We start from the raw sequence: 21,796 nt of genomic DNA, 5'->3' as shown, positions 1-21,796 counted from the left end.
GTTTATTTTTTGATGACAGCTTCGTTGGTAAAGGCACTTTATATGGATCCCTGAATCTGGCAACTAGCTTGGCGTGATGCATGAATAAACCAACAAACTGTAAGCAGAATTGCATAATATTCATAGATGTCGCAGAGTCTCTCTTTTGTGAGAAAGCTAACCTAGAAATTACGCCCAGTACTATAGCCAAAGTACTATAGGGCATTTACAGCCATCAATGCCCAGTAGCGCCATGTCATTTTGTAGTCCGCTAAATTTTGGATTGAGACTGCCCTCTTTCTTGAGCTGAGTGGCAAAGCAATTACTCTCTTTGAAGTCAAGGTTATGAATGTGAGTCATTTTCTTGCCAGTCATGTGACAGGCACTGTTAAGGGCTTTGTCAAATATACCGGGGAAATGTAGTCCGTAAGGAATTGCACTAGTCACAGGACAGAGGGAAGCTATATATAGAAGGCCTGTTTTTGTTTCAAGTTTGCATTTTCTTCCTACAGGGCTACCTTCCTAATGACACAGTTATCAAGTGCCAGAGTCTGCAGATGACAGAATCTCATTCTGTACCAAAGCTGTTTTAGGACAGCATAGCAATTAGAAACCTTTTACACGTTCACAACTCTAAGCATTCTGTATAAGTTTGGCCAGTGTATGTTAATAGTGTTCCGGAGGGTACGAACCATATGTTCAAGCTGTCGTAATCATGATTTTACAATATGCTGGGGTGTAATAGGAGAACACATCTTCAACCATTTTGTTGACCACTATATGGAGCAAGTCAGATTTTTATATTTTGTTCAGGTAGGTAACTGAATAAACAAATGAGCTGTTACATTCTGGACGAAAATGATTGGGAAATTGTAGAGTGTCCCAAGAGGCCTCTAATTCATCATTGTTTGTTAAGACTTTTGTGTATACTTTAGGTTAGTTTTTTCCTTGTTGAAAAGACGGCTGACATAATGTGGAAAAAAGCCATGTTGGGACCTCCGCGTGCACCGTGCAGCAATGCTCTCGTACTGTTGAATATAGCTGCATACAACGGTGCTGGCATCAAAATTAAAAGTGCTTGCAGTATCAGTGTGGAGGCCGAAACACTTAAGCAGTATTCTTAGTTGACGATCGGGTGTTGGTGTCGAAACAAAGACTCAGAGTGCCAGCGGACAACTACGACCGCTGCATAGTGTTTTGGCCTGTGTATTGCTGAAAGCCGAATGGCTGGCTGGCTAATTGCTTCTGCATACTTGGGATTGCTGTGAAGTAGTAACATAGACAAGGTGACACAAATGCTGCATATAGCCACCACATATTGCGAGTGCAAACCACCGTGTTGTTCTTTTCATCACTGAATGCAGCCTCGTCGTAGGTGCTTTTGCCTCGGCACCATTGAGTACATCTACATTCACGAGTTCGCTTGAGCGCACTGCTGCACAATGTGCAAGCTGATTGTCTTTGTTTTTTTTTTTTTGTTTGTTTTTTTTTTAGTTTTTTATTTTGCTTCGTTTTTAGTGTTGAAAGAACTAGCACCTATAGAAAAAAAAGAAAAAACATCTGGATTAGAGGTTTTGTGGGGTTTTCTACAATTGTGTACTAGAATTTTTGCCTGGAACTTGTTATCTTAAATATGAATTTTTTTTCCAGTTTATTTAAGAAATTACCCAACAAAATAACTGTGGCTTGCTACATGGGATGGTTAACTACATAGTTGAGGTTGCGTTGGCTGATGCACCTGGAATATTGATCCAATGTTATTTCAGCTGAACTGTGTCTAGCACTAGCAAACGCTGCCCTAATGACATTATGCATTCTGAATTGCACTTAGGGTTTAAGAATATTTTCCGAGTTTGGGTAGTGTGGAAAAGCCTTGCAGGTTGAGTATGGATGTTGCTTTGCTCGGAATGCAGATGGTAGTATGCGTAATATGCAACACGTGAGAGCTGAGAAATAAAAGGAAATGTAACCGAACAGTTTGCTAGTATAATGTATTTTTTGACGTGTTGGTAATTGTAAAGTACATAGATGCGTGCAAGGGGTGAAAGTTTCATTGTAATTGCATTGGTTAGTGAAGTTAAAGAAACCTTGGCATTGCTAACGTTCCTGTGGAAGCCTGATTTCACTGGTCTGAAACTTTAGAGAAAGAACATTTTTGGCTCCACATTCTTAAAAAATGTTAAATCTGAAAAGCAGCCAACCTACGCACAAGTTTACCTGTCACCAAGTGTGATGTGATGTGCATGCCTGCTGTTTCTGTGCCTTGTTCTAATATCCCTGCTTTTTATTGCAGCTCTGAAACCTCTGAAGTTCTCTGATGTGGAAGATTTCTTGAGTGTTTGGCTCAGGCTGAATTAGATGGCATCATAAAGGCTCTATTCACATTTTGGGATATGTTGGTTGTGGCAAATTATTTTAATAATGGTTACGTGCTTAGTTCTGCCCATTGTTTAGACATACGGTTGCTTTGGTACAGCCTTCCTGTTCGTCGTACTAGGGATATAACTCTGTGAAGTTATAATGAATCAGACAATTGGTGGAACCAGTATGACTTGGTTGTTTTGAATTGTAACCAGGGCTTGCAGCTGATGCATGTGTGCCTTGGTATTAGCTGAAGGCTTCTTACTCATTTCCACTTTCTCATGAAACCACTTGAAAGTTTTGACATGCACACACTGCTTGCTTCTATGATGGACAGAGTATCAGAAGCAAGCTGAGCAATCGCTTGCGCCCCATTTGGTTTACAGAGCAAATGGTTTTATTCCTTTAGCACCATTCTTTCTCCAAGCCACATAGCATGCCTTGCAAAGAATACAGGGCTGTGTCCCTGCACAATTCCCGTACCCTAATCACAGCTGAAATACTTTTGTAGTTACCTCTTTAGTGATCAAAGTTTGCTGTTGGCTTTTATGGTACTGACCTCACCATGCAAGCTACAGCAAATCTTGTAAGTACTTATCTTGGTGTGCAGATCGCTGTGTCCTCAGCTTGGCCTGTTCAAGATTGAAGTAGAAATTGAAACTTAAACCTTATAAATTAAACAATATAGATATATAAATAATTCATAGTTTGGCATCTGAAACGGCTCACCTGTGCTTTTCGATTGTGCAGTGCATGAAAGAAGCAATCCTTGAAAGCAAGGCGAAAAATAAGAGGATGAGACCTTCCAGTATGGTAAGAAACATCGCTCATTATCTTCTGTTTGTGTCTTCTAGAGGCATGTACTAACAACTTGAAAATGGCCCTAGTAACAGCCTTTTCTTGTTCTAATCTCATTTTGTGTATTGCATAGGGTCATCTACTTCCATATTATACACTACTCTACACTGCCGGTGCTCCGTGAAGCACCTTTTTCAGCGCACCCAGGGAACTACCGCGCGAGTGCATGGACAGATGTAGGTGGGGCCTATGATGCATCACCTGCTAAACCATCACGGCTATGCCGAAGGGCACTTGCTTTGCTGCGAAATTAACTTTGCTCTTGCTACGCACGTACAAACTGAGAGTCCAGCTCAATCCTTCACAAGCGCAGCATTGGTGCTTGGCTCTGTGCAGCATATAAGGTAGCAATGAATTCAGCGTATTGTGTTCTCTTCCATTTTTTTTTTTTTGCGTGCTAGCACTTAAGTCAAGTAATGGGCAACACAGATAAAACTTGGTTCATGCTGAGTCAGTGCTTCGTGCTGTGCCAGCACTCCCACCGCTTAGCTGCTTAGCTACTCTGTGCCGAGCAGCGAGAATATTCCTGGAGCTCATGAATGTTTTCATCTGCTTAAGGCTACGTGCCACAAAGTCGGTGACAAATACTTGGTGAGGCCTGACATTTCAAGTGTGGGAGGTTTTCATTTTGGTACTAACCTAGAAGAATCTGACAGGTTGGCCACTTTCAAGGAAAGTTGTGAATAATTATATATCTTAACAGTGCTCCGGCACTTGTGCACTTGGGGAGGAACTCGGGGTAAACATAAAGCTGTGCAACTCAGTGTGCGCATCTCTTCTGGATAAGGGGGTGGCATTGTTTGACTGTGGCAGTGGTGCCGCCCATTTCCAGGCAATCAACTGTTGTCTTGAGCACTGTGCTTGCAAACTTTGCTGACCGTTGGGTCAGTCCCGCATGGTCCTTTTGACTACTGGGCAATGTCAGTGCATGTTAGAGAACCCCCAGATGTTTAAAATTGTCTGATGCCCTCCATTGTGGCGTCCCTCATAGCCCGAGTCACTTCGAAACATTAGATCCTGTAAACCAAACTGAACCAAACTTTCTTACACGTTATTAATTTCCCCCCGCAGGGGGCACCTGTTAAAGCAGGTGTTTGTGTGTTTTGTGCGACACCACGGACCCCGAGCACCCACGCTTAGCCGTGCGTGGCATCGTCGTGTCTGGGGAAAAGGGGATCCTGGTGGTTGAGCCGATGCCGAGTGTTTGGACCCTTAAGGCCCCTCGGTGGAGGCAACACACCACTTTGGCCCACGCTTCCCATAGACGGCACCTTCGGGCTGACCCACCCGGGGGAAATCGGCAGTCGCCTTTTCCTATCCTCCCCTTCATCTTTCACGTTCCTATCTTCTATCCTACAACTCTCCTGTCCTCTACTCTCTTCCGGTTTTTCCTTACTTCCAGGTGGCGAGGGTTAACCTTGTGTGGCTGACTACCCTGAGTTACGCCATATTAGGTTATAGTTACGGTGTACAGCTGACGTGGACAGGACTTGCCTGCAAATTCCTGCCCCGTCCCCTCGTTGGGCTCCATGGTGGGTGGCTGGCGCCGCGGCCGAACATCATACATTATTTATGGCTTCTTCCTCCAAACAAACTGATCGCCTTTCCAAGAAAAGGCGGACCGATGTATCAGCCCAGTTCTTTTCAGCAAAGCACGACACTTTCCCTAAATATCATGTGATCCACAGTGAAAGCCCTGCCAAACAAGCTCGGCTAATATCCCCCTTTACAGTATCTAGGTCTCTCACAACCATACTAGGCCCAGGATACAAAGTTAGTAAACTGGCTAGCGGGGATCTCCTGCTTGAGCTGCAAAGCAAACTCCAGTACAGCAACCTTCAGCAACTTACAACATTTGGGGATATCCCAATAACGGTCAGTGCTCACAGATCCTTGAACACAGTCCAAGGCGTGATATCAGAGAATGACTTCCTGTCACTCACCGAAGAACTTCTAGAAGGTCTTTCTGAGAAAAATGTAATCGGTGTACACAGGATCAAAATCCGGAAGAACAACCAAGAAATACCAACAAAGCACATAGTTCTGACTTTCAACTCCAGCAAACTCCCTGAATCCATTGAAGTCGGTTACATCAAAGTAGACATCCGGCCCTACATTCCAAACCCTAGACGTTGTTTCAACTGCCAAAGATTCGGTCATGGCTCCCAGAGCTGCCGTGGCCGACAAACATGTGCAAAATGTGCCTCAAATGAACACAAATCTGACGAGTGTGAAGCTGCGCCACACTGCGCAAACTGTGCAGGTGAACACGCCGCGTACTCACGGTCATGTCCTTCTTGGAAGAAGGAGAAGGACATCATTACCATAAAAGTCAAGGAAAACATAACGTTTAAAGAGGCACGACAGCGATATCTTGTTAAACAGGGCACTTTTTTGTTCACAGCCAAACCAAACTATTCCAATGTGGTGGAGCATGGGGGCAGCACACCACAACAGGATTTGGTCTCCGCCGAGGGTAAGCCTCAGGCAGGGCCATCCTTGCCCCAGGCAGAAGCAGCGAAAGCTGCCCTGCCATCGCAGAAACAGGGCACACTGGCCCCAGAGCCAACAGCCCAAAAGGCTTCTCCCCCAGAAGGGAAGCCTGCAACCAACACTCCTAACTCTTCCCAAACGTCCAAAGCCCCTGAGGCAATGGACACAACCCCTTCCTCGTCCACGCTGCAGCGGCGGCATAACTCTCTAGAAAGAAAACGGAGAGAAAAACCTCGTATAACAGGACCAGAAAAACCTGAAACCTAAATCCAGGTACATTCCAAAAAAAAAAAAAAAAATGGCGTTCCTTATACACTGGAACTGCCGAGGTCTCATAAACAACTACAACGATATAAAAGACATTTTACATTCATTTTCTCCTGTAGCCCTTTGCCTACAGGAAACTAACTTAGGACCACACCAAAACATTTTAAAAGGACACAACGTTTTTCGCTGCGACCGAAAAGAAGCAAATAGGTTATCTGGAGGTGTCGCTATTGTAGTGCAGAATGGAGTAGCAACACGTGAAATTAGCCTCAAAACCAAGTTCGAAGCTGTTGCTGTCTCTATCATTCATTATAAAACAATAACTATATGCTCACTATATCTCCAACCGCACCTAACTGTAACCCTTCATGATCTGGAAGAGCTTTTAGAACAACTGCCAGAACCATATCTGGTTGTTGGAGATTTTAATGCGCACTCCACTTTTTGGAGAAGCGATCAGACAGACACTAGAGGTCGTATATTAGAGGATTTTATATTATACAATGATGTCTGCCTGCTAAATACAGGAAAGCATACATACTGCTCCCCAAGCACGGGGAAAATGAGCGTTTTAGATTTATCATTTAGCTCCCCATCAATTTTTACTGATTTTAAATGGGACGTCTTTGACAATCCTCTAGGAAGTGATCATTTGCCTGTCCTTATCAGCCTAACACCCTCACCCTCCATCACTCTAAACAAACCCAAGCTGTGGAAGCTGCACCTTGCGAACTGGGCTCTATTCCAGTCTGAAGCCAGCCTGGAAAAGGTCTTTTCTGAAAAACTCAGTGTTGACGAGATAAATGAAAAATTTACGGCCTGCATCATTGACGCAGCACTTGTAGCTATACCACAGTCTTCAGGAGTGGTACTGAAAAATCGCAAAGTCTGGTATTCTCAGGAGTGCAGAGATGCAAAGAAGAAACAAAACAAAGCTTGGGGAACCTTTCGCAGGTACCCTACAAACGAAAACCTCGTAAAATTCAAACAGGCGAAAGCTAGGGCACGGTACATCCGCCGAAACGCTGAGAAGGCTTCTTGGCAAAAATACATATCATCAATAAATAGCTCAATCACATCAAAAAAAATGTGGGAGCTTGTTCACAAACTGGATGGCAACTTCTCCCCGTACACAGTCCCCTTTCTAACATCTCCTGGCACCCAAACAAACTTACAGGAACAGGCAGATATTCTAGGCGATCATTTTTCTGCAATTTCAAGCTCACTACACTACCCAAAATCTTTTATAACATACAAAAACAAGGCCGAAAAACAAAAACTGCCAACAAGTGGAAGTACTAATGAAACATATAACAAGTTAATAACACTACAAGAAATAAACACTGTTCTATCTGCCGGCAAGAAGACTGCACCTGGCCCAGATCAAATTCACTATCAGATGCTTGCACATCTTTCTACACCTGCATTAGAAGCACTTCTGAAATTTTTCAACAAAGTATGGGTATCCGGGAGTATTCCTGAGGCCTGGAAAAAAGCTATTATTGTGCCTTTCCTGAAACCAGGAAAGCCACCAACGGCCCCCAGCAGTTATAGACCCATAGCTCTCACAAGTTGCCTAGCAAAGTCTTTTGAAAGTGTTCTTAATACCAGATTAGCCTTTGTCCTTCATTCCCAAGAACTTCTAGACATACACCAATGTGGGTTCAAAACAGCATGTTCTACCACGGACCATCTAGTCCGCCTTGAAAACACTGTTCGTGAAGCATTTATTCACAAACAGCACTGCCTTGCCGTCTTCTTTGATATGGAAAAGGCGTATGATACTACATGGAGGTTTGGCATCCTCCGTGACCTAGCATATTTAGGCATACGTGGTAGGATGTTAAACTGTCTAAAGGACTTCTTGTCAAATCGCTCATTCCGTGTGCGTTTGGGCTCAACTTTTTCAAAGAACTTTGTACAGGAGAATGGCGTACCACAGGGATGCGTCTTAAGCACAACTCTCTTTATAGTAAAAATGAATTCCATAAGCACAGTTATCCCGAAATCCGTAATGTATTCAGCTTATGTTGACGATCTACAGATTGCATACACATCCTCTAACGTATCTACATGTGAGAGACAGGTGCAGTTGACCATAAATAAACTAGCAGCATGGGCAGACACAAACGGATTTCAGTTTTCTCCTCAAAAAACAGTGGCTCTCCTATTCTCTCTCAAACGAGGCTTACAAACAGATCCTACACTACACCTGAACAAAACGAAATTACCGGTGAAAAACGAACACAAATTTCTAGGCGTAACTTTTGACAAAAAACTCACCTTTCTTCCTCATATAAATGTCCTGAAGAAAAAGGCTTCCAAATCTCTAAACATACTAAAAGTTCTTTCCCGTAAACACTGGGGCGCTGACAGGACATGCCTTAAACACATTTACAGATCTGTCGTACGCTCCACCTTAGACTATGGCTGCATAGTGTATGGGTCAGCTAGACCATCATATTTAAAAAAACTAGACCCGGTACATAACACAGGACTTCGACTCTCATGTGGAGCATACCGAACTTCTCCTATATCCAGTCTGCTTGTGGAAACAAATGAACCTCCTCTTGAAATCAGAAGAACTTCACTTACATGTGCCTATATATTTAAAATCAGATCTCTGCCAAAGCACATCTGCTATTCTCTAGTAACTAAATGCCCTTCTAGAACACTATTCACCAACAAACCCAATGCAGTGAGACCACTGCTCCTAAGATTTGAGCAAATGTGTCAAGAGGTTGAGCTACCGGATTGTTTACCTAGCATTGCCAAAAGACCTAACCCTCTGCCTCCTTGGTACCTGGTCCCTGAAGTTTGCGACCTCTCTCTTACACAGTTCCAAAAAACAATAACCCCACAAGAGCACTTCATACAAGAATTCCTTCAGCTGAAAGAAAAATACAGTAACTTCACAGACTTTTACACGGATGGCTCGAAAACAGATCATTATGTCGGAAGCGCAGTTGTTCAAGGCGAATGGGAGGAAATAATGAGACTTCCACAGTGCGCGTCCATCTTTACTGCTGAATGCTATGCTGTCTCTGTTGCCATAGAGAAAATAATGAAAGAAAACCTCAGGAGAAGTATTATTTACACAGATTCCCTAAGTGTAGTCACAGCCCTTCAGACAAGAAATGCAGTTATACCAATACTTGGAAACATCATACACAGCATAGCAACACTTACAGATGAAGGACGAAGCATAAAAATTTGCTGGGTACCCGGTCATGTAGGAATCCGAGGTAATGAAAAAGCAGATAGGTGCGCTGCCAAAGCTCGAGACAAGAAAATAAAACAAGTGCAGATACCATCTCAAGACTGCATGAAATTGGTACAGAGTAGACTGATACAAAAATGGCAGTCCACTTGGAACACTGAAACAAATAACAAACTACACCTCATAAAGCCTGTAATAGAAGAGTGGAAATCGAGCACCTATCTTGAACGTTCCAAAGAAGTGGCTCTATGCCGTCTTCGCATAGGACACACACATTTAACACATAGTTTCATTTTAACTAAACAGGATAAGCCCCTGTGTGATTCATGCGGACACGAGCTAACAGTCATCCACATTTTAATCTCATGCAGACAACTTGAACAACTGAGGAAAAAACATTTTACACAGTTTTACAAACAACACATTCCTCTTCATCCAGCTTTGCTTTTAGGTGAAAATGCGCTTGTTGATTTGCCCTGTGTTTTCAGGTTTTTAATAGAAGCAAACGTCCTAAACAGAATGTAAGTTTAAATTACATAAATACAACACTCTTAACCATGAAATTGGCGCATGATAGCCTAAGTTGCTTATGCGCCACTAAACCCAACACAACACACAAACACACGTTATTAATTTCCAAGAAGAAGACTATGACTGGCTGGTTTGTTCAGCTTCTCAGAAAATAGTGGGGCAGCACTCAAAAGTTGAGATGCGAATTTCTTTGTTGTTCTCTTCCACCCTGCCTGGTAAATGCTGTTCTATTCATTTTTCTTCTTTCACTACATAGCTATTCAGAATACCGAGCCTTTCAGACTTGTTTGCATCTGCCTCTACTGTGTCATATACTAATTTATGGCACCCACCTTTGAGCTGATAAAGACATTCAGCTATTTGGCAGGAAACTGTGACGGGAAGCAGCTGAGTTGTCGGAGTGCCAGCTTAGCATGGGGTTCTGACTCATGCATGGACTAAGTTTTACTTGTGACAGCCTTTACTTTCACAATTGCACACAAGAAAGAAAGGAAAGAGGATGAGCCAGTGCTACCTTACGTGCTAAATAGGACCAAACGCCAATGCTTTCCTTCTTGGGTACTGTGCCGAGCTCTTGAGCTAATGGGCACGTAGTGAGAATTTCACAGCCAGCCAAACACTCTTTGGTGGAGCCACCATGCTTTGGCAGACGGTGCACCCCCTCCCCCTTCCCTCCTTCCAACCTTTACTGCTACTGCCACTGCACTTGTGTACTAGTTGCCCCCCTAGTGCAGCTTTAGAGAGTTGTTGGAGTGATTGCTCGAAACTGTCTTACATATCCAGCACCGTGATTGACCAAAGCGATCGGCATTTCTTCTTTCTTTCATTGGCTGTTTGCTCAATGTTTGGCACTATCAGTTCTGTGCTTTGCAGGAAGCTGAAAAGTGTAAGCAAGAGGTTGCTTGCGTACTTCTTTTCTGCAGCCCGTAATAGCGTTGCTTTGCCACGGTTCAGTTCTTAAAAAACACTCCGCTATTGGTTACAAGCGATATTCTAATTTGTAAGTTGGGGCTTTTGGTGAAATCTGTCAGTGCGTCTTATACAGCAGTATGCTTTATGTATTGAGTAAAATAATTGACTGCCTTGTGCCATCTTTTGCTATGGCCAGTTTGAAAAGAAAGTTGGTATGTAAGAGTCCTTGGGATGAATTGAGGTTTTCAAATGTTATCGGTCGAGTCTCACAACCTCTACGCAACTGGGCTGATTGTGGCGGCACCTTGAAGACTTTGCTGCCGCTGTATCCAGTTGACCTGGTCTAGCCATACTCTCAAAAGTTTAAATTTCAGCATTACATCCATTTGTCTGGGGTTTTGGCTTTGCGTGGCACACAGTCTGATTTGAGTGACAAAATTGTCCAGGTCTCGCAAAAAGCCACAGGAGCACTCTGAAGCAAACAGAAATGTCACACTGCAGAAAGAGGTCAGGCTGGCCAGAGCTAGAGAATTGTCTGCGGATGATGGCTGCTTCAAGCGTGTATTTTCATTGCACACTGTGACGAAGGAATCCTCAGCATGCTGTGCTCACCAAAAGAACATGTGCATGTTATTCACTGCTTCGACGTATGAAAGATTTTTCTTTTTTTTTCCGCAAAAACACTGTTCGCAGAGGATGCAACTTACAGACTAAAATATGGTTCATAGCTCACAAAATGATGATAGCACAGATTGGCTGCACAGTAAGATGATAGAAAAAAACAAAAAAAACAACAACAGTGGAGTGCTACCATGACATAGTGCTCTGATACAGGCTTGAACCCACTTGAAAGCCGACCATGAAGTGTGTGGGGACTGTCTGAGGAGGGCCCAGGACAGTGAGCTGAAAACAGTAGATCCCCCAAAGGCTGATAACTGAGCATTTGACTTTGTTTACAAAAGTGTTGTTGTGTGAAGTTTCACTTTTCAGTGCATTAGAACTGCAAGACAACATTTTTTACCAAAGTGGCTATAAAGGTTTCCTGATGCATCCATAATACAGGCACTCTCTCTTCTGCTTGAAACACTGCAGATGAATCATGTATTGCATCTACTTTTCTACTGAGTTATTTTCTAGTATGCTCAGCTTTGATCTTGCTCAAGTCTGTCATGTTTTGTCAACCTGTCTTTTCTGTGACTACTCTGAGCAAAACCCTAGTTAGCATCAATTGATGGAACTAGTCTGGATGATACTGTGCTACAAGGCTTGTGTATTTGGAATGCCATGAAAGTAATGCATTGCTGATATATGAGAGTTAAAGTGGTTAACACGTAAGGAGCATAGACAGGAATATGGTGAGGTGTGACATGCCAGGAAATGCGTGTAGCACCCCTGGTGCTTAAGGAGCTGTTACCAGCTTGGCGATGACACTGAGGTAGAAGACATGACATAAGGTCTGCAGCAAGGTTTATGCTCCTATTTAGTGTTTCAGTGCTCTGAAGAAGTGAACAGCCCTTCTAATCTTAGTTGCTATAAGAAAATCCTATTGATTCAGTCTTGTACAACTGATCCGCAAGTTCGAATGATTAAATGTAACTAAAGACCTACTGAAAACCATTTGCATCACAGTAATTTTGTTTAACGAACACCTGCATTATTGTCTATACGTGTGAGATTAAAATTAAGCTACAACAACATTTTGCGGTTTTGCGAAGTACTTCCTTTGAGCACTTCGTCGTTAATGTCGAAGGATTGCTTTAAAATAGTGCGTCCATGGCCCTTTTTGCTATGCGATCAGTAACAGCAGTGGTGCCTCTTCACAAACTCTTTTGTCGTGTTTTCGTCGATAACTGTCAGCGATATTTCGGCGATAACTGTCAGCATCGAAAAATTGCTGGAGTTGCTCTTTAAAGATAGTCATCGTGCTTGCTATCATAGCATGCTCACCTGAGGTGCACGGGTGCCATGTTCTGTGCAGTTCAAGTTCAGGGAGGTGTATTTGGACAACCGCTGGCTTTCACGGGTCATTCGTAGACTTGACCTCCAATCCGAATTACCCAGTCCAAGCCAGTTCATGTCCAAATTGATGACTATCCAATTCTGTAGACTTGCTTGCCCGTCAGGCAAACTTTGCTCCTAGTTTGAATTATCGATATTATTAAATAACGGGGATTGAAATAACAAAGTATCAGTGTATTTTCACTCGTTTGAACACTGCTGTCTGCTCTCTTGGGCTTGAAGAATGACCAAGTGAATGCGAATGTAACGTCAAAATACTTAACTAACTTAAAAGGATTAATGTAACAGCTGTCCTGTGGCAAGATTTCTGTTTGATTTTATGAATGGCTTCTCAAATGTATGTCTGCAGTTTTAGCACTGCTGCTTTGATGTTTTGCATGCATCTTGGGCTACAAAACATTGCTCATACACTTGAAGCTTAAACAAGCATTTGTTTTTGCTTAAAGTTTGCAGTCTGTATTGCTATCACAAAAGAGAACATTGGAGAGTTGAAAGAGATGCAAAAGGGATGCAAGAACAATCCGAGCAGATGTTGCATGCTTTGGCTACTGTGTACACACACAGTGCTAAGGGTCTTACTTTGGTGTTTCTTCATTTCATTGCAAACATTCTGTACATTTATTTGTTTATTTAGTGTTAACACCTCAGATTTCTCTGGAATTGGGTCTTACATGAAGGATGCTCTGAGTGTTTGCATGAAGGGAGATTCAGTGGCAGCCTTTGGGGGATTAGAGTGATGGACAGTGTAAACAGGCTGATTGTTTTAGTCTTCTGTGGTTTTGCGAGGATGAGCGGATACGAGCGATAGTATGTGCTAGGTGAGCATTGAGGTCTTTGGGGTGGCTTGTGTGGCTTGATGGGCAGACTCAGAAAAATGACTGCAGCATCAATTTATGTGTTAAGAGTTGTTAAGGGGAGATGCTACTCGAAGACACTTTTTCTTTAATATTTGACTTAGAGCTATGAAACTCTGGTTAATAATTCAGTTTTTTATGCTGATTTCAAATCTGCAATTAGGTTTATTGTAAGTTGCATAGTTTTTGTTCTGTTCAGTGACAGTGTGTAAAATATACACTCTTTTGCCCCCCTTCTTTGTCATACTAAACTTCCATAAACACACATCGTTGATGGCTCATTTTCATCCATATAAACTGTAGAGTGCCAAAAACTAATAATAAAGTACATATTAAGTATGCTAATGACATGAAAAATTTGAACCTGGCAAAGTCTACATTGTCAAGACACCACCATGTGGTAATTATTTTTTTTTTGTAAATATTTGATCAGTATTTATTCTTGAAAGAGATAATGGCACTCCTCATACCTCAGAGAAAATGTGTGCAAAATTTCATTCAGGTATGAGCATCAGAAGTACCAAAAACATGAAGGGCAAACACTGAAAATTGCCCAAAATTGCATTTTGAGAAAAATGCATTTGAAGTTAAAATTGCATGTTTATTTAAAAAAGAGAGCTTCAATTCCGATCAAACTTTGGAACAAAAGAAGAAAATTGTCCATAAAGCAGCCACTGGCACTAGAAACTTCCTGCAGCATATGTCGCTCCCTCATGACCCTTGCGAGTGGACTCAGACATGCGCTTTTTTTCTTCAGTGTGCGGCGATTTGCGTTCGCTTCCGCAGTCAGCTTCAAGGACATTTGTTTCTGCATTGTTATTTCTCTGGATGTGCCAAGCTATGATGCATTGGCTTGTGGAGTCAAATAATTGAGGAAAATCGCACTAGCTGCTCATATCCAATTCCTATAAAACAGGCCGCCACAGCAGCTTTGACGTTGACGGCGAAGCTTACATCCGAGCTCCCGCTGTCAATCTCTGCTCGCATCCCTGCACGCCATAACTCGCCGCAATCAGTATGTTGTGGAAAGCACACATTGCGGGCAGGCAGAGTTCTCACAGAGTAGTTCAAGAAACGAAGCGAGTCTGCGCTTTGCGGCCGGTTCCCGAATACTGGAAGTCCTGAACGCTGGCTTGGGCAAATCGCGCCGCCCACAAGAACGTTCACCGCTGCCAAGTCAGTAACTACAGATGACGCCTCATCGCAGGCTATTTCCTCACCTTAGAAATGCCCAATCTTTTTTTCCGAGGCACTCACACAATCTAACGCCACTTCAAATTCCTCGGAGGCATCTGAAACGCTGGAGGGATCGGCGTCGGTTCCACTAGGCCTAACTGCCACAGGTCGAGTTGTCACTGGACGAGCCTTCTCTTTCGATTTTCGCCAACATCCTCTATATTTGTGAACAGAACGGTATTTCACTCCTCGGTGACTGCGCTGGTTCAATTGTGCTTCATCCATGACGAAGATAAAGTTGCTGAACGATCGTCACTCGGAAACGCACCTCGACGTAGCATGGAGCCAGCAAGTGGGCTTCGCCACATGCGCGCGCGCGGCGGCCAATGGCGAGGCTCGATTCGTACCACGTGATTTAAAAACGAGTCGCAGCGCTCGAAAAACGCGACGTAGGCATGCTTTTTTTTATTATTGCTTGCGTTTTAGACGCCGGTTAACTGTGGTGATTGGGAGAATGCGGCTTGGCTGATCTCCTCACGTGATCCGCAACGGCGATCAACTGCGCTATGCCGACCGCGGGACGCTCGAAGATAGCATACTTTCGGTCATTTAACTGCCACCGTGCGCTCTTTAAACGTAATTTCAGCCCATTTCCTGTTTAAACTCAGCTTTGATTTTTATTTTCATGAAAGTAGAGATACTAAACTTGACAAAACAAGTAAAAACAAAAAATCAGTCATTTTCGAAAAAACCCGCGTTTTTCGACCCGCATCTCCCCTTAAAAGGCAAACCCTGAAGGTTCAGTGTCTGAATTCGATGTTAGTAACATGAACCTGATATTCAAGTGTGCGTGTGGGGGGGGGGACACTGGAGTGATAAGGGTTCAGAGAGATGTATCTGGGTGCGTAATTTTAATGTGATAGCGTTAAAGGCCCCATTGTCCGAAACCCTTGACGTCGGCATTGGCGTTGTCTGGTCAATGGGTTGGATTGTGTGAACCACGTGACTATGTGACATGGCCAAATTGGCAGACACTGCCAACTCCGGCTTTGCCATTGAGTTGGGAGGGTGGGACCGAAACCCAACTCTCTAGGATCCTTGCATCCCAATTTAGACATGCTGCACCTAGGCTACGTAGGCACATTCATATGGCTCGGTTAAAGCGGTGCTTCATATCTGTGTTAGGTGGTCTTTCGCATACCAGTGTGGTAGCTTGCGACTGTATGAGTACATATATGTGGGATAAGAGGCATATATTAAAAGATTACTGAATGAGCTAAAGCAGCAAGGTGAACGTATGCGAACGAGGATCCATCGGGAAGCCAGCAAGTGAGAGTCATTAATACTGTCGCATCAAACCCTTAAAAGCAGAATTTTCCTCCCAAATTTCTTTTACCTATTGAGGGAATTTGAAAAGTTCAGTTGAGGAAGTTCATAAACTGAGCATACCCATTCAGACTTTCTTTAATGTGAGGTATTTATTGTTTTAACTGAGGTAGGGGCACTACATGTGCTTACAGATAAAATAATGTGGGCATTTCAAACGAAAAAGCTGATCGTTTTCATCCTCAGTACAGCCTTTTTGGCATTATATTATGCCAGCTGAATACACACCGCATCTCATGCATGATTTTTTGGGCCCTTGTGTTTGAGCCAAGGTGCCATATGCTTGTGTCTGCATGTGGCCTTGTACGTACTGAAACTTATTTCACAATAACATTTGTAAGCTGTCACATACTGCTTTGAATGTAGATTGCATTGCTACATTCCGTAATACCCAGAGTCATTGCTGACCCCCTTCCCCCCCCTCCTTAGGCGAAATATTGATTAATGCTAAAACCACTGAGTCATCACCCAATTCAAGGAAATGCAAATTATGGGGCTCGCAATTTCCAAAAGATACTTTCCAGAGTGTCGTGACCACACAAAAAAAAAAGAAAAGAGGAGACAGAAAGAAACAGTTTTGTTCGCACATTCTCCCAAATTTTCACGGCCCCAAGGTTAAAGGAATTCTTTTTTTTTCCCTGTGTTTGCTTTGAAGCACCTCACTGCAGATTGTAACTCGGATGCCTTTCACGCTTGGCTAATGCTCAGTTGCTTATCTTCAGTAGGGTTAGTTGTTGGGCTAGTTGGTATTCTAGATTTAAGGACATAGTTTTCAGTGCAAAGGCACTCGGCCAATGGAAAGAAGAAGGAATACTTCTTTTTTCCTGTCTAATTTTTGGTTGACATTTTCCTTTTTTTTTTTCTTACTTCGTTCACTTTTGGGTGCAGGTTGATCACAGTCATGGCTTGAAATTAAAGTTGAGTGTACCTTATGTCAAGCTACTCTGGATGCAAACAGAAAGAAGTGCATATAATTTAGCTTTTTCTAATTTTTTTGTTTGGTCCACAAGACATTGCCCACTCAACTTTTTAACTTTTTCTGTGTTTTACTGAGGTGGCCGGTGGGGGTTGTGGGGGGGGGGGAAGAGGGGGGTTGGGGTTGGTGGTCGAATTAAATGTGCTGAGTGACGTAGCCATGGGAGTGTTTTGGTGTCTTCCCCCCCCCCCCCCCCCCCCCCCCCCCCCCAAAAAAAAAAAAAAAATCTGAGTGCTGTGTCCCCTCATCTTACCGGTCTTTCTTTCCCCATTTTATTACATTTTTTTTATTGGTGGCATATAGCGTATATCACCCTCTGAAAAATATTTCTGGCTATGCCACTGGTGATGAAGTTGCGTATCTGCCAGGTGTGTGCAATGTTTTGCTTGTTTGTGGTAACATTTAACTCTTAGTGTGCCATGTGCCTACAGGAGCTGTTCAACTCATCACGGACAGCCAAGTACACCAGTCTAAGAAATGAGGTTGAGAGTCCTGTGCGTCGGCTTCTGGATCATACCCAGCAGCAGCAGCAGGTTTGTGAACGATGGTATATTCGGCATTTTTAGAAAGCCTTTATGTCTATGTACAGCTTGTCTAGAAGCCATGAAGGTTAATGCTGTTCTTGTCATCATACTCGAGCACTAGCAATAAACAGCAATTATCCAGCTCTAGCCAATAGTTTTTCTGACTGGTCAAGCTTCTCTACTAAGGTTCCTAGTGTTCACTTTTTTCTTTTTCTTTAGTTTCTGATTCAGCAACTTGTGTCCTGAAAAGTGTTAAATTGAGATATCACTGTAACTGCTATTCTGGACATGGACCGTTTTGATAGCTTGAAAGAACTAGTAGCTGCGATTAAATAAGCTGGTGATATGAGTTGCATAACCGGATAGTACTACGGTTAGTAATGTTTTTTTTTCTTTTTCTTTGGATTGAAAAAGGAGTGTCCGCTCTTGATTGTCAATGATACAAAGAACCCTGCCGTAGTGAACCCTGGTATAGTAAAAGCTTTGATAAAGTGAAATGGCAGCCTCATTTTGCCTTCCAGTAGGCTACTTTTTTTTTTTTTCATTTGTAATATAAAAATGTTTAACAAAAATATGGTTAAGTAGTAGTGGTACACAACTTTTATTCAGCCAAAAATTACAGACTAAACATTTTGACTCATCCAGCTGTGGCGATTTACATGTACTTCTCGTGGAATGAGGACATTGCGGCCTACGCGCAGTCTGCGATCGCAGGCCAAAATTCGAAATGCAATGAGTACTAAAATACCTGAAAACTGATTTTTTTTTTTTTTGAGATGGCTTACCCACAAGACTTGTGAGCTGCTAGGAGAAACCAACCTATTAAGGCTCTGTGGTGAAGCGTGCAAAGCACTTGAGGAAAAAACAATAATTGTGGCTATGGACGTGTGGTCCTCTGAGAAATTTGACAGTATAAGTGCAGTGTCGAGAATGAAAAGGGAAGAATGTTCACAGCACAGGACAGTGCAAACCACGAGGCAGTGGCAGTAACAAGTGGAGGCACAGTGCCTCTGTGTGGAGGGATCTACTGTGATCGATTTTATCATGGTTTTCTTTGCCATTGTCTCCTAATTGACATGGAGGCTGTAGAAAAGAATGTTATGTTCACACAAAGCTTTGGTTTTTGACATAAAATCAAGCTCTCGTTATATATTCGTAGCTGTGTTATACTTGCAGAAACCCAGTACTTTCACAAGACGCAAATGGCGTTGAAAACAGAATGGAAAACGTGATCACTCTAAGTAATTATAGTTTTTGGTTATGATTTTTCAATAAAGGGATGGTAAGAGGTGGATGGAAGACATTTCTGAGTGTTTCTCGTGCAAGCCGGTGCTATACGTCCTGTGCACCTTCTATAGGGGTGCCAGTGAAAACCGCCCAGCGGTCGTATTTCAAAAGTCCTTCCGGTATACGTGTTGCCACTGCTCATGCGTCGCTGCGAGGATTGCGAATGGACACGGTGGCGATGTTTATTCTTTTTTCAGCTCCTGCCAATTTTTTCTGCGTTTACCTGAACCATAAAATTGAGGTTGGCCTTTGTGTAGAAGTAAAAACATTTATGATGCTGCGGCCATCTGATAGAACCTTATGCGTACTAGCGCCACATGCTTCCTATACAAACAAGCGATAAATGATCAGTTTCATTTTTGAGCCCTGCTTTACTGTGGGCATGCTGCATCGACTGATCAAATACTCAACAGAATAATCACTGTCTTTTTTTATTTCTTTTTATTTGCCCCGTCTTTGCTTTGCAAGCTTTAATATGTGCTCATTGTGACTTGCCTCGAACCAATATATGAAACATACTGTGCCACCCGCCATTGTGTCGTGCCAGCACCGCTCTCTTACAGGCATATCGCTTCATCGGCTGAATTTACAAAGCTTCAATGCGATGTCGCTAAGGTTCCCGTGATGCAGAAAATTCGTCATTGTCATCGTTGTCAATAGAAGTAAACGAAACATTTTTATGGAAATTTAGGAACGGTTGGAAATGTTCAGATTGATGCTAAATTTGGCAAGGAAGTTCCTTTCTTAAGGAAGATAATTGAGCGAAAGTGAAAACTGAGTCAATTTTGAGTGGGGATGGAAGTCAAACCCAACACTTTTGTGTTGCGAGACAGACACACGCTCAAAGATCACAAAGGCTTGCTGGTTCAAGTTGAATAATGGTAGACCCACTAAATTCGCGATGTGAGCCAGTTTCGACAACGCAATTGCGTTTTGATCTTAATAGCCGTTGCTTGAATAAGCGCCCTCATGTTTAAAGCATACCCCATGGGCTTAGCCATAACGATGGATTGGATGACACGTTTCACAGCATATACAGTTAGAAATAGGTGAAACGCGGTAAAACGAGAGCTTACCTTTTTTGCTTCATAAAGTATATATGCTGAGGTAAAAAAACAAAATATTAAGAGATGCAGCTCTTAATAAGCGCCGCTTATATGCCATTAAATGCATGTACCATGCGCTTGGAGCTTTGTGTTGAATCAATTAAATCTCGACCCTGACGCTCATCATATCCGTCTTTACTTTGCACTCGGGACCTACGAATGATTTGAAAAATTAAGCATCAAAAATTGTACACCACTGCACTAAGTAAATGAACTATTTTTAACCAACATATTTTGTTCCTTGTACCTAAACATGAATGGTAGCAATCGTCAGAAAATTCACGATGATGCACCGATATTGTTTGAAGTGCTTTCATATTGAAATATGAGACAGGAATGACAAGCGGCTTATTAATGTGAAGTGATTTCTACGTTCTCAGTCGTATTGCTTGCCAAGCTGTGACGAGTAAATATAATCTCCAGCACATTGTTTATAGCTTTCGAATATTTACCCAAGGGAAAATCTTTTGCTGGAGATGCCCCGTAGATTGTATCACAGTGCGTTGCCAGCGGATGCAGTTTATGCAGCGATGCAAACGCCGCAGAAAATGAATTCTTGCCGCGAGGTCTGCATGTATGGAAACACATGGCTAGCAGACGACGCGACCGGTTCTGCTCCCGGCTTAATACGAGACATTCCTCAGAGTCATGAACAAATTATCTAGTGAAGACACTGATATAGTAAAGTTTTTGCTGGTCCGAGCGACTTCTGTAGATGGGGTTTGACTGTACAAATCTGGAAGCTGCAGAGAGCTACAGGTGTTTTATGCTGCCGAGTTTTGTGCCCGTTCAGATTTTTATATCTCCATCTCTGCTTGCCATGGCTGTTGCTCTGGCTTCTCATCTTACCCAGCAGACCGTGTCACCCTCTTTCCATGTTTGTTGTATCTCGCCAGTACATGCTGTGTACTTAATCTCAGTGGCCCAAAACCATCAAGATGTTGTCTTTTTGCAGCAGCAGCAGCAGCTCATAAGTGCAGTGGTTAAGCTAACTGTGAGCATCTCAAAAACAATGAAAAAAAAGGTCCATAAATTCGTAACTTGATTCAAAATATGGGGCTAGGTATTTTCTAAGTCGGGTGGTTTAAGGAAAGAAATGAGCATTGTATTCATAAAAATAAAGGTACTATATATTACTTTCAACACGTGCCAGTACTAGTATTGCAACTTCCCATACAGGCACATCGCTTTCTAAGCTGCTGTGCTTGATTCATCAGGTTACTTGACTAGACAAGGGAAAAAGCACCAGCAAAACTTTGTTTCCAGATTCTACCTTTCAAGAGAATTGAGATGATTAAATTAATCAGAACTCTATGTAACGAACCTCCATGTAGCGAATTCCTCGATATTGTGAAGTTTTTCAATTCCCCAACGCCGCCCCCATTGAAGTGCGTGTTTTTGAAAACTCCATGTAACGAACATGTCACGGGGGTTGACTTTGTTAAAACGAACTTGTGGCGCCCGCTGTCTCTTAGCTAGCGCTGAATTACTGGAAATTTGGCAGAACCCCAAAAGTTTCAGGGTGATAAAACATGAACTGAAGTGAGAGGAATGCCTATTAGTATAGCAACAAGCGACTTCAGTTAATACAATGCACTGTGTTTCAGTGCCGACACCGCGTCTGCATGGCAGACGCAGCAGGCTTCACTGCTTTCGCTTTTGGAACATGGCACTACAATAGTTCATGCTTAAAAGTGGCAAAAGTTAACAGAGCAAAGAAAAATGACGTGAGGTGAGCAGTGCGCATCCACCGCCGCAGCGCGGTTTCTCACAGGCCCCCACGCATCGCTAGCGGGAACAGCAAAGTGCGCCGGTGAAGCGAGGCAATCGGTTCCCTCGACCGACAG

At 42.9% G+C, this 21,796-nt stretch overlaps 1 protein-coding gene across 1 annotated transcript in view; it reads left to right on the top strand.

The window, feature by feature from the left end:
• The window catches only part of Syx6 (Syntaxin 6), a 61,895-nt gene that overhangs the window by 11,267 nt on the left and 28,832 nt on the right, over positions 1-21,796 (top strand). The window contains exons 4-5 of the mRNA XM_084585824.1: positions 3,091-3,153; positions 17,464-17,565. Of these exons, the coding sequence (XP_084441950.1) occupies positions 3,091-3,153; positions 17,464-17,565 (165 nt within the window). The remainder of the gene's footprint in view (positions 1-3,090; positions 3,154-17,463; positions 17,566-21,796) is intronic.

This window comes from Amblyomma maculatum, unplaced genomic scaffold, assembly GCF_055883805.1.
Source record: "Amblyomma maculatum isolate TAMU_Amacu unplaced genomic scaffold, ASM5588380v1 scaffold_13, whole genome shotgun sequence".
Lineage (NCBI taxonomy): Eukaryota > Metazoa > Arthropoda > Arachnida > Ixodida > Ixodidae > Amblyomma > Amblyomma maculatum.
This window is presented reverse-complemented; position numbering and strand designations above follow the sequence as displayed.